This window comes from Corapipo altera, unplaced genomic scaffold (genome assembly GCF_003945725.1).
Source record: "Corapipo altera isolate COAL_440 unplaced genomic scaffold, ASM394572v1 61281, whole genome shotgun sequence".
Taxonomy (NCBI): Eukaryota; Metazoa; Chordata; class Aves; order Passeriformes; family Pipridae; genus Corapipo; species Corapipo altera.
The window spans coordinates 4,132,205-4,147,307 of record NW_020884921.1 but is presented as its reverse complement, the minus strand read 5'-3'; the positions used below and the strand labels follow the sequence as shown (position 1 = coordinate 4,147,307).

General features: G+C 37.9%; 1 protein-coding gene across 2 annotated transcripts in view; it reads right to left on the bottom strand.

Annotated features, from left to right (window-relative positions):
* Positions 1 to 6,045: 6,045 nt before the first annotated feature.
* Positions 6,046 to 15,103, bottom strand: part of CHD1 (chromodomain helicase DNA binding protein 1) — a 59,934-nt gene continuing 50,876 nt past the window's right edge. For both annotated transcript variants that reach the window (XM_027656902.1, XM_027656903.1), the window contains 6 exons: positions 14,589 to 14,729; positions 11,118 to 11,296; positions 9,229 to 9,325; positions 8,971 to 9,028; positions 7,811 to 8,021; positions 6,046 to 7,622 (listed from right to left, as the gene is read on the bottom strand). In XM_027656902.1, coding sequence (XP_027512703.1) covers positions 7,259 to 7,622; positions 7,811 to 8,021; positions 8,971 to 9,028; positions 9,229 to 9,325; positions 11,118 to 11,296; positions 14,589 to 14,729 — 1,050 coding nt within the window. In that variant the 3' untranslated portion in view covers positions 6,046 to 7,258. The remainder of the gene's footprint in view (positions 7,623 to 7,810; positions 8,022 to 8,970; positions 9,029 to 9,228; positions 9,326 to 11,117; positions 11,297 to 14,588; positions 14,730 to 15,103) is intronic.

Below are 15,103 nucleotides of genomic sequence, written 5' to 3'. Positions count from 1 at the left end.
CTGGGTGGAAGACCTGGCGCAAAAATGGAGATGTGACATCCCTGCGTTGGCTGGAAAGCACCAAATGGGTGAGACCTACCCGTGATCATACACTGAATAATTATAAAATAGATACTGAATTTATTTCATGCACTCTGTGCAGTGTACTGTCATGATGTACTCAGTGCAGCAGATGAAGTGGGCTTCCCTAGAAAAAATAGTTTGGGGCACTGTCATTAAAGTTGCATTGTAAGAATTGCAGAGAGGGGCGTAAATTAAGATTCTGAAAGCAAACTTAATTCTGTAATCTCCTAACTTTTAAGTGATTTGTTTTGCAATTATGCAAATGTCAAGTCATTCTTAAAGTTATGGGGGAGAAGTGAAAATACTGTAATCTAAAAATATTCTTGCCTTGGTTTTGAATTTTTTTGTATATATTGAAAACATGGATTTTTATAAAGAAATGGCAGACTGTCAGTGCATCTGTTTATTCAGTATGTTATTACTACAAACCCATATTTTAAGCCTTTAGGTTATGAATGGAAAACTAACTTGACTCACAGTAAATGTAGGCAAATTTCAAATTAAGGACAATGTCTTTTTTTGTAATTATGAAAATATAGGTTGTGGTTCTAATAATAAAGTCTGGTTTGGGTTTTATACATAAATAATGTTGTGATGTCCCTATCAATATTTTTTCCACCAAATTATGAGTGATCCTTACAAGTACAGATAACATACTCAAAAATTTTAAAGCAAATTGGGTAGTTTACAAGTAAATCGATGCTTTAAGAGACATCACACTTTCTTGTGTTCAGTATGGCACTTGAAATAATAAAAACTCTTTAAACTTCACACCCTCTCCCACTGTGACAAGGTTAGATTTTTTCCCACTTGCACTCACATTTATGGAGTTTCTCTGGAATTTTGAAAATGCAAAAGGACAGTCATCTATGACTGTCTGAGCTTACATCCTTGAAAACTGTCACAGCTGAGCATATGGTGCTTTTCTGATAAGTTCATGTTCACTGATAAGAGTAAATTAATTCATTCAAAACAAGATGAGGAAGGCTGCACTGTCAAAGAAAACATACCAGGTAAAATTTGTATTTTAAAAACTTGTCCAGATCATACTAGCATATGGAGGACCCACAGGGTGATCTGTTGTACTAGCTCACCGATGTACACTCCAGGCATCTCTGTTCAGTCACTACCAGTGACTGTCCCAGTGCAACACATCTGAAGGGAAGAGCACAGTTTTAAAACACCATGCTGTGCTTTGTGTGTGTTTTCGTTTTCATTGCAGCTCACGGAGTATCACCTTCCTGTGCATGTTTCCCTCTGGCATTATGGTTAATGAATAACTGCACCCTAACTCTTCAGATGTATTTATTTGGAATTTGACATGATTTATTGAACCCTTAAGATCTTGGGAAATAATTCCCCAGCCCTTTCATGCCAAGAAAAAGACTGAGTTAGACCTTACCCTTCTAGATGCAATAGTTTTGATAGAGTTCAGCAAGGGAAAATACAATTTTCTGTTTTGAGAGCTTTCAAAACTGACCTCCTGCTTATTCTGTTCTGGATAGAGAATTCACCTGCAGATTTAATTACAGGAAGAATATTGTCAACCCTCCCAAGTCAAATTTAGTGAAAAATTTAAAACAGAAATCTATCTCTCATATTAACAACTCCTTTGCAAGCAGTACCAGAGAGATGGAGCAGTTAGTTCCAGACAAAAGAACTGAAAGGCATTTGAGGCTGTGCACCTCTAACAGTTCTATTAGGGGTACTTGGTTCCATGGTAGTTGTATGTGTTGCTCAGACATCAACTACGTTTCACAGTTCCAAGACTGGAAAAGAATGCTGTTCTAATATGCTTACAAAAATCAGAGCTTTGAAGTCCTTTTTGCTCCTCTGTGATTAAAAGAAATGTTAAAATAACATTTGATCTATACAATACAGGTAGTTACTTACCAATACTAGAATTTCTGCAAACCAAAACCAGTAGCTAATTATAAGTGATGAGTGAGGAGATTATTTTGCAAATGCTCCAATTACTTCAGCAAATACTAACTCTGTTGCAAATAAAACTCAGTGGAAGTTTGAGAGTACTGCAGAAATAAAAACTCTTTGATTACTTTCTCATATGTAATCAGTGGTATATGATATTCTGACAGGATTTCTGGATGTTTATTTTTGGAGAAGACAGACTTAAAACTGCTTGATGAAAAACCTGTGTCAAATAACATACTTAGTTTTAGCAAATAAATAGTAATAATAATGTCCAAGTGTGCTCTTTGGACGTGAGCCTTAGTGCGCAAACTCAGTCTAGATCTAAATTTATACTGTAAAATATCTCAAAAGTCTTGCATCAGCAATTTCCTAAGTCTTCAATAATTATGTGTTTTTCATCTCACTTTCCATAAAGCTCATGCAATGTGCTTTGACAGTAGCTGCTTCTAGGACAACAACTTTTTGATTGCAGTATTTAATCCACCATGAAACTACTCTGATGATCTAAAAACTGTCAAAAAAAAGGGCTAAATGCACCATTAAGCAGCATCTGTATTAAAGCTCCATGCTCTGGGACACACTGGTTTTATCTGTTCTAGCAATTTTGCCAGCTCCTTGTTAACAGCACATCTCACCTTCTCTTTCTCACCTTCATCACTCTACATGACTTTTAGACTAGCAGGTAATCCAGTAAGCCCCTATTTTAGCTGTATGAACTTAAACCAGATTGGAACTCATCATTAAGCATTTCCCAAGAATGCACTGTGCTTTGCAGAATCATAGATACGTTATATGAATGACTTTTCTGCTGTGTTATCTTCCTTTTCTATTCTCTAAAATTTCCTGTGGTTGATTTTGGGGAGGAGTAGTTTGCCTGGGTTTCCAAAATCCTCACCAAAATCAGAATTCAATCTCTGAGAGCATAAGGATGGGTGGACCAGAAGGTACTCCCCATTACTCAGGTGTTCTCAACTTAAATATCTTTAGTAATTGGACTACAGGAGAAAAAAAATTAATTCCATGAACCTCCTCTTCATTCTGCTCCTATCAGTGTCTCACACAATTTTATTTCTTAGCTACTGCTTCTGGAGTGTTTCACAAATAAAAGCTTCAGCATAAAATTTTGAGAACAAAACTTAAATTTCAGGTGCACCCACAGTAGCTTGTTGGAAGAATGCAGACATAAAGTGACAGCACTAAATACCTGTCGCAACACAGTTCAGTAAAACAAACCTTGTGTAGTACAAGTGGATGATTCATGACCAAGTATTACTGATCTTAAGACTTACTACTCTCTAACAGAAGGAAGCAAGAGATACTCTGCATTTATTTTTGTAAAGGACTTTATTTCAGCTTAGTACACAAAAATAAGGCAGGATTTAATTAACTTGTTGGTCAAATAAAACTTGATCATGGAGAAGGTTGCAATAAAATGTCTCATCAAGATGAATTCCGTTAGTGTCTTCAGTCTTGCCAGTCTTTCCAAGTAAAGGTGAGGTAATTTTCTGCCGAAAAGAACTGTTGCCATTGAAGACAACACTAAAGGTAACACTGGAGATAGAAATAGCTCCTTAGAACTGCCTTGCTACCAGAGTACTTCACTGGGATGAGGCAAGTGGAATCCCGCAGCCACACAGCAAGAGCTGTAAAAGTGACAAGATCCATTTGTGGATGACAAACTATCACACAGGGACAAAGCAAGCCAATCGAGATTCAGAAAAAGGGAAGACAGGCATCAAAGGTACTCATCAGGGAGTCAGTGTCTCAAAGGGAGGTGTGGTGGGTCTGGCTGAGCAAGAATTTATTTCCCCATAGTAGCCCTCACAGTGCCGTGCTCTGCATTGGTAGCTAGAGGAGTGTTGATAACACACCCATGTTTTGGCTACTGTTGAGCACAGCACCAACACTGTAACATTCCTTCTTCAATCGAGGGTGAGATCCTGGAAAGGGAAACGAGAAGGCCAGCTGACCCAAAGTGACCAAGGGGATATTCCAGACCATATGACATCAACCCAGATATAAAAGCTGAGGCAAGGAGCAGGACTGGAGGAATTCACTGTCTCTGATGGCTGACTGCTGACAACTGTTACATGTGCTGGAGCCCTGCTTCTCAGAGAAGTGGCCGACCATCGCTGCTTATGGGAAGTAGAGATTAACTGCTGGCTTCTGCTTTGTGTGCACGCACATGATGCTTTTGCTTTCTTTTTTTGCATAAATATAAACTGCCTTATCACAACCTATGTTTTGTGTTTTCTTTTCTCACCTTAATCTCTCCCCTGTCCTGCTGGGAAGGGGAGAGATAGAGCCGCTGGGTGGGCATCTGGCATTCAGCCAAGATGAACCCACCACAGGAGGTCAGGGCACTCTCCTTTTGTAGGAGCGTCATGTTCCTGCAGGAACTGCCACCCTCTTGTGGTTGGTGCTTGAATCCTTTTCAAGTCCTGTTGATTGTGGTGAAAGGCTCTCAGGACTCAGGAGCTGAGTGCTCCTCAGACACCAAGACATCTGCACTGAGAATCAAAATGGGGAAAACACAGAGCAGCTGCAAGCAGGCAAATGATGGTCACATCATATCACAGCCCCTAACAACTAACAGCAGCCTGGATGTGCATTTCCCTCTCCTTAAAACTAAGAGCAGCACTATGTTTTTTAATGTGCTTTTTCAGACTGACCAACAATCTATTCTTTTTAGGTAGTACTGGGAATGCTAGACTAGAAATATGCAACAGGATTAAGATAGAAATCTTAGACTTCCATGTGTGGTAGATGACACCAGAATCTTTTATCAACAGCTGTCTGAGGAGTTCTCTAGCAATCATCAGAAATCTTACTTTCCAAAACCTCTGACAGACAGGCAACACTAGTATCTGATGGATGCTTCAGAACTTGACACACTGCTTGGAGACTGTTCATTACAAATGAACAAAGGAAGGATCAAATTTATGTGCATCGACTGAATGATGTCTCATTTGCAGAGGATATGGGATTGAATAGTAACATACACCACAACAGGCCTCATAAGCAATGGACTGTCAAACTTCCAATCATCATCATGGCTGGGCTTCGTGAATGAAGATTTGGGAAGGGCTCTACCCACACTTGCTACAAGCGCGCTGGTGGCTAAAAAGGCCAATGTGAGATAGACAAGTCAGGCTGCAAAAGGCACAGCAGAAAGACTCCTTAGGTGGTATTGACAAGACATGGTTCTTTCTGCGTTGTCTTTTACAATACTTAAAATTTAATGGAAAACAGAGGGGAAAAATTAAATGGAAGCAAATGTGATTTGTGTATCTGTAAATATGATTGAATAAAAGTTACAAAGCCTAAGTAGACTAATTCCCAAAGATCTACATCATTAAAGCCACCAAGTATTTGAGAGACCTGAGGTATCTTCACTGCAAACATCTGCAGACCAACCACAGTGACGTTGGTCACAGTGAGTGAGATCACAGTGCCGTAACAGCTGAACTGCTGTAGGCTTGGTGGGATGCCCTGTCTGTGCTCTCCTGATGGATCTGTACAGCACTTCCTGAGCAGGGAGAATTGGGGCAGGGATCAGAGATACTCCTACTTCAGACTTTCCCCCCTGGAAGTGGAAGGAGCACAACCTTACCAGACACCACTCTGCTGCCTAAGCACTGCTGCAGCCATCACGCTTGAAAGCAGAACAACTCAACTCTTCATTCATGACAGGGTCTAGAGGGTTTAAGAAATGAAGCAGCATTAATTAACCAAGTCCCAGCCTACACTAAATGAGCTTAATACTTAATGTGCCTACACTGAGATCTAAGAAATACTCCATGGACAGATTTTTGATTCTATATTGATGCTTTCATACAAACCTGTCTAATTGGAAAAAATACTTAACATTGCAAGAGCAGAGAAAAACTAGAGCAACAGATACAGCTCCTGCCAAATGATGCCAGGCTAGGTATCCTCCCTACTTGTCGCAAGGATTAAAATTTAGTACTTTTAATGCTTTTATGGGTAAATGTGAGAAAAAGTAACACTGTAGAGAAAAACATAGGAGAAAACTACGAGACCCACATGTCCTTTTAGTTTAAATTTAATTTGTCAGATAGAAGTTATCTATGTACAATCAGTGTGCATTGTAACAATTCTGTCAATAAAGTCATAATTCAAATCTTCTAAAATATTAACTAGCTGCATAGCACATTTGACATTATTGCCCATGTCGAAGAGGGAACACAAATAAATTTACAATGAATTTTGACTGATTTGGATACTGAAGTCTTCTGATACTTAACATTCCTCCTTTAAAACCAATGCACCTGAAAAGCTTTCCAGAGCACAGTTTAGCTGGGTATTTCTTACCATTTCATTACAAACAATCACAAGACTGACAGTTTAATAGGGAAAAAAACCCAAACAAAACCCCAAAATGTGTTTCTAAAGTATCCAATAAAGGGAGCACTAAGTGGAATAAAATGTTCCCTTTCCCCATTTTTACATTCTGAGGAGTGACTCCATCAAGATCTTTTATTGAAACATATAAGTACACTGATTTTATTTCATACTTGTGACAAGAAGGCCTGAGTTGGTGGGGAAAGGAACAGTCGAAAAAAGCCTGAGGGGGGGAAAAGCTCATTTAATAAATTTACAACAATTTACAGCCATTTGTTTGTGTTTTGCTTTTTTTATTATTATTTGTTTGTTTGTTTTGTAAAAAGGCATTGTAACTGATCACAAACAGGAGAAATCCTGGCTATTTTACAGTTATAGGTACAGAATTTAAATATTCAAGCTTGTGATGAAAAGCGGCAAGGTGGTCGCAGTGTACAATGTAAACAAGTAGCTTTGGAAAGTGAACAAAGTCCTTGAGAGTTCTTTACTAAGAAAAAAAAATAATCTCCCCATTCCCTCCTGAAATATGAGCACAGGTCAGTGTTTAAAAGTTCGTTTACAAACATAACTTAAAACATTATCAGCCTCAAACCACTTTGACATGAAGAGTTTTATAGTAAGATCCAGTCTGAAATGGGCAGTGTTGAGGTCCCTGTAAAAGTAAACATCTTCCATTTCTTAAAAAAAGTGCCACAGCATTTGCAGCACAGTGCAGCATAAACTTTAAATACAAAAATATTTTTCTTCTGTTGGGATAATAGACCTTGCATCCTGGAAAGAAGTAACAATACTGCTACTGATAGAATATCCCGTCTGTATCTTTCAAGTCATGTAAGGCAATTACTGTGTTAGTTTACTGTATATGGCTAAAAGAAGGTCCAGCAAGTGTCAGTCTTTGTTATGTTTTCCGGCTGCTCCATGTATGTTCAGGTGTACTTTTGTGATCTGATGAGTGTTCAAATGGAGATCTGCGACCTAGGGGAGATCTTGAACCATAAGGAGACCTCTGATCCAATGGTGACCTTGGGCCACTACCCGAAGCTCTGTGGTCCATTTGCCAGTCTGAGTGATACCTATAGTCTCTAGGTGATTTATGATGGCTGTATTCGGAAGTGGAACGGTGATCCAAGTGTATCCTGTGGTCTGAATGGGAACGGTGATCTGAATGAGCCCGGCTGTCTTTTAAACTTCCCTCCAGGTTTGACCTGTGGTCTCTGCTCCTGTAGTCATCTAACTTTCTATGTTTAATATCACTGTAGTATCTACAAAATATGAAATTATTCATATTAGAGTTACTGAACACATTAAGAACCACAATTATGTCAAATCGACAGACCGGCATTAGAGACACTGTTGCAACTTTGCATCACTCAGAAGAGACTGTGCAGTGCTTGCTACAAAAACAGGAAAGGAATTCTGACCAGATTTCAAAACTGCTTGAGAAACTGACCTGCTGTCTTGTTTGTAGTGATCCCACTCTCTGTGATCTTTTCCGTTGCTGAACGCTGAATAGGGCCTTTTCCTTGAGTCGCTTTTCTTATAAGTGTCCCCCTGATGCCTGTCTTTGTGATGATCGTGATATTGTGACAAATGTCTTTCAGAAGAGTAACTGTCCCTGCTACTGTCATCGTGGTTTGTATTCTCCTTCAGTCTTTCCACATCTGTTTAATAAAGCAGAGGTTAAAAGGAAGTCTCATGAAGTCTTTACTTCACCTAATTCAAACAGCAATGCTACCTGTTTGATGCAAAGGAGTATGAAAGTGACACAATTTAAACGAAACAACGTCTAAGCAGTTGAAAGACAAATGCACTAACGCCAGTGAATGGAAAGAAACCTTAAAAGTAAGAGGGAAGCAAGGTGGAATGTAGATGTGAAGGACTTGGAAACTGAACTTCTCAACCTCCACATTCAGCCTATGAAGCAAAGTGTGGTCCAAATGAGCAGTGAGCAGAGGTGCCTCCAGCAGAGAAATTTTAGATAGAACGGCAGCAACTCCCCCTCTAAGAAGGGAAGGACCTTGTATGAGTAACAGTTTTAAAGGTGCACCTTTTCAGCAAAAGAATTCCAGTGGTATTCCCAAAATACACGATGCTGATTTTAAGGCCATGAAAATTTACTCGAAGTGTTCCGTCACACCAGATAAAAAGTATTACATACAAGAAGGCAGGTGTGCTAACACAGGGAAAAACCCAGTGATTTTGTCAACAATAAAAGACAGCCTATGTAACTAATGACAAACTACAACTGCAAGGAGTAAGTTGCTTTCTTACACTGGAGTGACATTACAACAGCTCCAAACAGGCACAGAATTTCCAAGAATTTACAGTTTTTGAGCAGACCTCTCATCCTTCCCAAAATTTAAAACAAAACATAGTTCTGAATTTTTTTAAAGGACAGTCAAATAACCCTGTAAGTGCCAGTTTCAGTCTACACTCAGCTGGATTTCATCAGCAAACTGGTGAACCTAGTGAAGTCTGGCTAATCAGCCTTTCTTTATGGTACTTAGCAGTGTGGAAAAGAGACCTAGGAGACACGTGAAATGAAATAAACATGAAAACTTAGATATCTAACACAAGATTATACTTAAGGTTATACTTAAGGTTTCTTACCTGGATTTCTAATTACATGTGTATTCACATTGGTACTAACATTCTGGTCATTGTGTTGCTAAAAGAGACAAGTACAAAAGCATAATGGTAAATCCCAAAGTTCATCTGGATACACTAGAAAAATATCCTAACAAAAGAGACTGCAATGATACAAACACAAATGCTACTTGAACTGTATTTCTGTGTTCCTTATAATCCTTTAAAGATAATGGAAGTGTTATAAAACTTAAAATATACAATATATATAAAATATATTACCTGAGACTCTTGGCGTTTTTTGATTGCATGTTTATACAGTTTGTGCAGCTTTCTGGCATCAAATTCCGTAAACTTGGAGACAAAAATCCACAGATTTCTGAGGAAGAAGAAAGGAGAGAAGTTATAATTCTTCTATAAATTTATTTTCCCTATATTATGCAACACAACATGGATTTAACTGAAATAATCTGAACAGTACTTCAGTAAACCAAAACCACTATGAAATCTACACAGTATTGCCTAATTGCACAATAAATATTATGTACCTAAAAAAAAAAAACCTTTGAAAGACTAATTCCTTTAACAATTAGTCACTTCTTAATATTTTTTGTAAGTACTTCAGACTGCAAAGTGCATGGAAAGTAGTACTAATAACAATTCTTTAATTTTCGTGAAATGCTTAAAAATGTAGCTATCGATCTAAATATGTCTTCTAAATGCTTGTTTTGAGTTTTGAGTATTTACCACGTCGTAAATAAAAAATTTAAGAGAGAAAAAGTAGTAAAAATTCTTTCAAACCTGAAATCTCTTATCTTGACTAACGAGCTTTATTATATGAGAATACTGGGGAGAATTAAGTCTGGTCAAAGCTTTTGATACCAAGTGAGAACTGTGAAAGACAATGGAAGTCATACAGAAATAAATTTGTGCCTAATCTGTGCTTGAAGGAACCAAATTAAAACAAATCAGGTCTTGTGTTGTCAGGATGTCAAAATTGTTAAGGAAACATTTGCTTCTATAATCACAGGTAAAGCTCTTTCAACAGATACAGAATTCTTTTAGTCAAATTTGGAGGTGGAATGCTTAAGAGTCTACAGAATACTGGTGTTGAGAAATATTTGAAGTGTGTAGGCTCAGGAAGCAACAGTCTGCTCCTTCACTGTGATTATTTAAACATAGTAATTCCTGTCTAGAAGTTTGCAAAAGTAGACAACCAGTCAATGCTGACTCTAATGAGAACCATTATAACTTTATACAAGTTACACCACTTCTTATAAAAGATAGCTGAGATACGTATTTTATTAATCTACACATAATATTGTAGCATTATTACGAATAACAGCTCTATTGCAAGTTCCTAGAGAATATTTACCAAAATGTAAGACATGGATCTTACTTTTATATCTCAGATCACCTAAATATTTTGAAGTAAAGATATTAAAATCAGCAGAAGCATTCTACACTAAAAGAAGTCTTCAAGAAAATGCAACCCTTAGCAGAACGGAAGCACAGGATGTATTTTCAAATCTCAATAAAGATCTTAAGAGCACATTCTGATAGAAGCAACTCAAATTGCATTAAGAACGTAACAATGAAATATAGTTTACAAAGCAAGATTTTTTTTTTTAAATTGTCACCTCATAAAGATGTAAACTCTTCTCTCACTTTTAAAATGCATCTGAGCACATTATGATAAATGTAATATGTAATTTAATTTTAGAGTACATTTTTAGAACAATAAAGAATTCTGTAGCTCAGAATCATAAAAAGTTCAACACAGCTGTAGAACTGTGTATTTTCAGCAGGAATTATAAACCACCAAAACCATCTAAAGTGGAAAGTTGAAAAAGCAGATCCTTAAGGTTAAGAATGCTCTTCCACTAAACACAGCTTAGTGATGAGTTCCCCAGTGTCTGCTTTCAGCATTAAGTAGTGAGATGTCTCCACCCACTTAGCAAAATGCACTGATGTGCAGCAAATGCTTAATGTCAATCCCTTTAAAGTCAGAACAATGTATAATCACCTTTCTGTAGATTCCTATTTAACAAGCAGAAAGATACAAGAAAGAGGAAAAAAAAAGGAGAAATAACTAAAAGCTATTCTGCTTAATAGAAGCAACTACAGATTTCCCTTTTTCAAGTAAACCTAAGGAGAATAAATAAACTTACTTTCTCCACTGTTTAATTTGTTCAGGATTTGTGTACTCTTTTAGACATTCAGTAATGTGATCCCCAATTTTGATAAGACACTGTCTAGTGTGCTCCAGCTGCTCTCTTTCAGAAAGGCCCTTCTCTGGTCGATCCAGCTGTTTCAATGCTGCTTTGACAGGTCTCATTCTTTCTTTGCACTGTAAAACGGAAAAAATTAATCAAGTGATTCAAAATTCAAAATATCAATTCAAAAGGAAAAAAATATTCTAAAACATGATCCACCTTTTACTGTGATATATATACGCAGGTGAAGACAATATTGTCAAATGAAACACAAGACTTTCTCACAGCTCCTGAAAATATTTTGCAGGTTTCCTTTGGAACAAGTTGTATTATAAACCACATTGGAAATTTATTATATATGAAAGATTGTATAAAATACAGATATCAAGGTGTAGAAGCCTGGAAGATAAGGGTGCTAATGTGTATGTCTCAAACACTGATAGCTGGACAGCTGTGGAGCCAGCAAAGGATTGTTGTGGCTGGAGAAGGGACCCATACAGAGTTAGGGCAGCACTTTTCTGGGACAAACATCCTTCTTCTGGCTCCTAAAGATAAGCACAAAACACAGTACTGTGCAGGTACAGGATTGAAGATGAGGCATGGACTGTCAAGGGGGCAACAAGAGCACCCAAGACCCCCAAAGCCCTCCAACCCATTTCCAGTAAGGCCTGGAAGGACTGACTGCCCATGGTAACTGATGTGTGTAGCGAGAAACTTGACCTCCAGGGAGAGAAAAACTTATCTATAAAAGGGTTGCCCCACAAAGCCCAGGTCTGTGGGTACCCCAAGGGCCTTGGATACCTTGCTAGATCAATGCTAGAGCCAGGACTGCTGATAACTGTTTTTCCCTCCCTTTCTCCCCACCATCTGCTCCTTTCTCGCTCCCTCCCTCCCCCTTTCACCCCACCCCTCTGTACAAAAACCACTGCAGTGGGCTTATCTGGCAGCTCAGAGACTAACATACCGATTTCCATGTCAAGGGTATAATTTAGTAAAAAAATATTGTAAACTTTTGCAGACCCTCTGACTTCTGTCATTCTTTTTGACCACGAGCATCGAGCATCTATGAATCTTGTGTGCTCCCTTCCCCTTAAGGGTGGGATGCCACGCAAGCATTGATTTAATATACAGGATTTCTGTGGAAAATTATGACATTATTACAAATGGATTTTACAATTAAAACTTTGAGCACAATCATGTAGGACAAGACTTACACTTTTTAGCACCTAGAAAGCTATACAAACTCAATGGCAAAATTAAATATGAGAGTTTTCAGTACATTTCAAACAAATACTTTCTGCAACAATTACACCTGGCATCCAGCAAAGGATCAAAATCGCTTCTATAGACATTTTTCAAACTCCACTCCTATGCAGATACTAGCAGAACTTGTGCTACCTAGAGGAAAGCTAGTTCAGGTATAGAACCATAAAGATAAACAACCTCCAAGATCATTAAGTCCAATCTTTAACTGAACACCACCATACCCACTGAACTGTAATTATGAAGTCCCACATCCAGTTATTTTATTTTTGAACATTTTGAACATTTCCAGGGAAATCACCACCTCCCAGGACAGCCTGTTCCAGTGCTTAACCACTCTTTCGGTGAAAAAATTTTCCCTCATACCCAACCTGAACATCTCCTGGCACTACTTGGGATGCTTCTCCTTGTCCTGTCACTGGCTGCCTGGGAGAAGAGGCCAACCTCCACTTGGCTACACTTCCTTCCAGGTAGTTTTAGACAGCAATAAGGTCTCCACGGAGCCTACTTCTCTCCAGGCTAAACACCCCCAGCTCCCTCAGCTGCTCCTCAAAAACCTTGTGCTCCAGACCCTTGGTCATCTCCACTGCCTTTTTCTGGACACACTCCAGCACCTCAATGTCCTTCTCAAAGTGAGAGGTCTCATCAGCACTGAGTAGAGGGGATGCCTAGACCAGCAAAAACAGTGATGTCAACTCAGATAAAGGTTGTGCATTCTTAAATATTCACACTTGGAATCCAATGTTTTAATAATAAATCCAGATAAACCCAGTTGGCAGGGTTTAAATTACAGATACTTGCTTAGGAATAGTATTGAAGTACAGTGGAATGGTAAACATGAAATGCATTTTCTACTTGTCAAAATGAGTGAAGTAAGTTAAGCCTGAACAACTCAATTCGATTTAAAAGTGCAGTTAAATGTTTAATTAGACTGCACCTGACCATAGCAGTTGATGATAAACATACCTTCCAGAACAACCCCCCCCCTTCCCGGTGCCATTTTTGCATATGCTACCAAACCTAGAAAACCAAACAAATATCTGGAATGGAATGAAATGAAATATTACCATTACCATGTAAGCATCTAGGGACAACTCAGAAAAACTGGGAAAGCTGTTCCATTGCCAGTTCATGCCACTAAATTAATTAAGCATTTGGATTACATACCGCATGAGTCACAGATTAAAGTAGCCTTTAAAAAGACAGCTTAAACAGTGCACTTCTTAAATAAAGAAGTGATCAGAAAAATATAACTTATGATTTTCTGTCATTAGCCACACAAACATATCCACCTGAATTACTGAAGGCCAATGCTGAAAATCACAAGCGAGTTATTTGGAATGTTCAGAATAAAACCATCGACCAGTCAACTACCATACACAAGAGAATCCTACTGGTACGTCACAGCCAGCACCCACAACAGCCTGAACAGATCTGGCTGGCAAAAACACACAACTGTTGCAATCTAAATGACAAAAGCACCACAGCAGAATAGCTACTCAAAGTAACTCATTAATACTCTCCCAAAGGCCCCAGCTAACCTATAAAACTTCACATAAACTGTGTGTACATAGATTATTCTCAAATGTTAATTCAGTTCTTAGTCAGAAGTAGTGATTAAACAGAATTATTTTAGTGTCATAGACATTACTTCAGCAAGGTATTTCTCAAGGCTTTAGCATTTTTTCCTTCCTGTGTCTACTAAATGAAGTTTGCAATACTTCAGCAGACAAGTGCTGAAACCTAATTTTTCTTGCTATCTAACAAAGAAGAAAAGCATATATGATAAGGTGAAGCCAGAGACTCCATCAATTGCTTTTAAGTTCATTCATGTCTCCTCTTTAAGAAGGATACACAAGTGACTCCTGAGGATATATCTGTAGAGTTTATTCATCACACAAACCATGGGATATTTTTTTGTACTATCCTGAGCAAATACAGTAAAAAACCAAAATAAAAGTACTGGAATGCAGTCAAAAATTATTTTTGAACACTGTCAGTACCATTCATTGATCTGAGACTTTATCTGGGAAAGATTACCTGCGTTACTGTGCCCAGAAGGAGTATCAGGAATATCAGAAATTGTCCTCATTTAGACTATTAAGTATATTAAAGTATAAACTTAAGTATAAACATAAACTGACTTATCGAAAGGGGACTTACCACACTAAAAGTTTTCTGATCCAGTTCTTCAGATTCTTCTGATATAGGAACTGGTTCACTAGTCGCAGTAATATGAACTGGAGTATCCAACAAGGGAATTTTTTTAGTTTTTTCTTTATTTTCAGATTTGATTTCATTTACCTAAGAACAAGATACAAAAATATTTAAGTAAACTTTATTCTGGCTCTGGAATTACCTTATCATATATGACAATCCCCATAACTACTGCATCCTCTTCAGTAATAAAAATAAAATTTAAGATGACATTCAATGACAGTACGTTTTACTTTCTCTGGGATGGAAATGGAAAATGGAAAAGAATAATTTTTGCACACACTTGTACTCTCAGTCCAACTAAGGGATGTATCATTGAAGACGTACTTTCCCATTTCAAGTGCCTGTCCTCATGGTTTCAGGTAGGAAAAATAAAACTTCAAATTATGTAAAAGACTATAATGAAATGACAACTGATCAGATCCAAAACACCTTGTAATCTCAAAATCATTCACATAAAC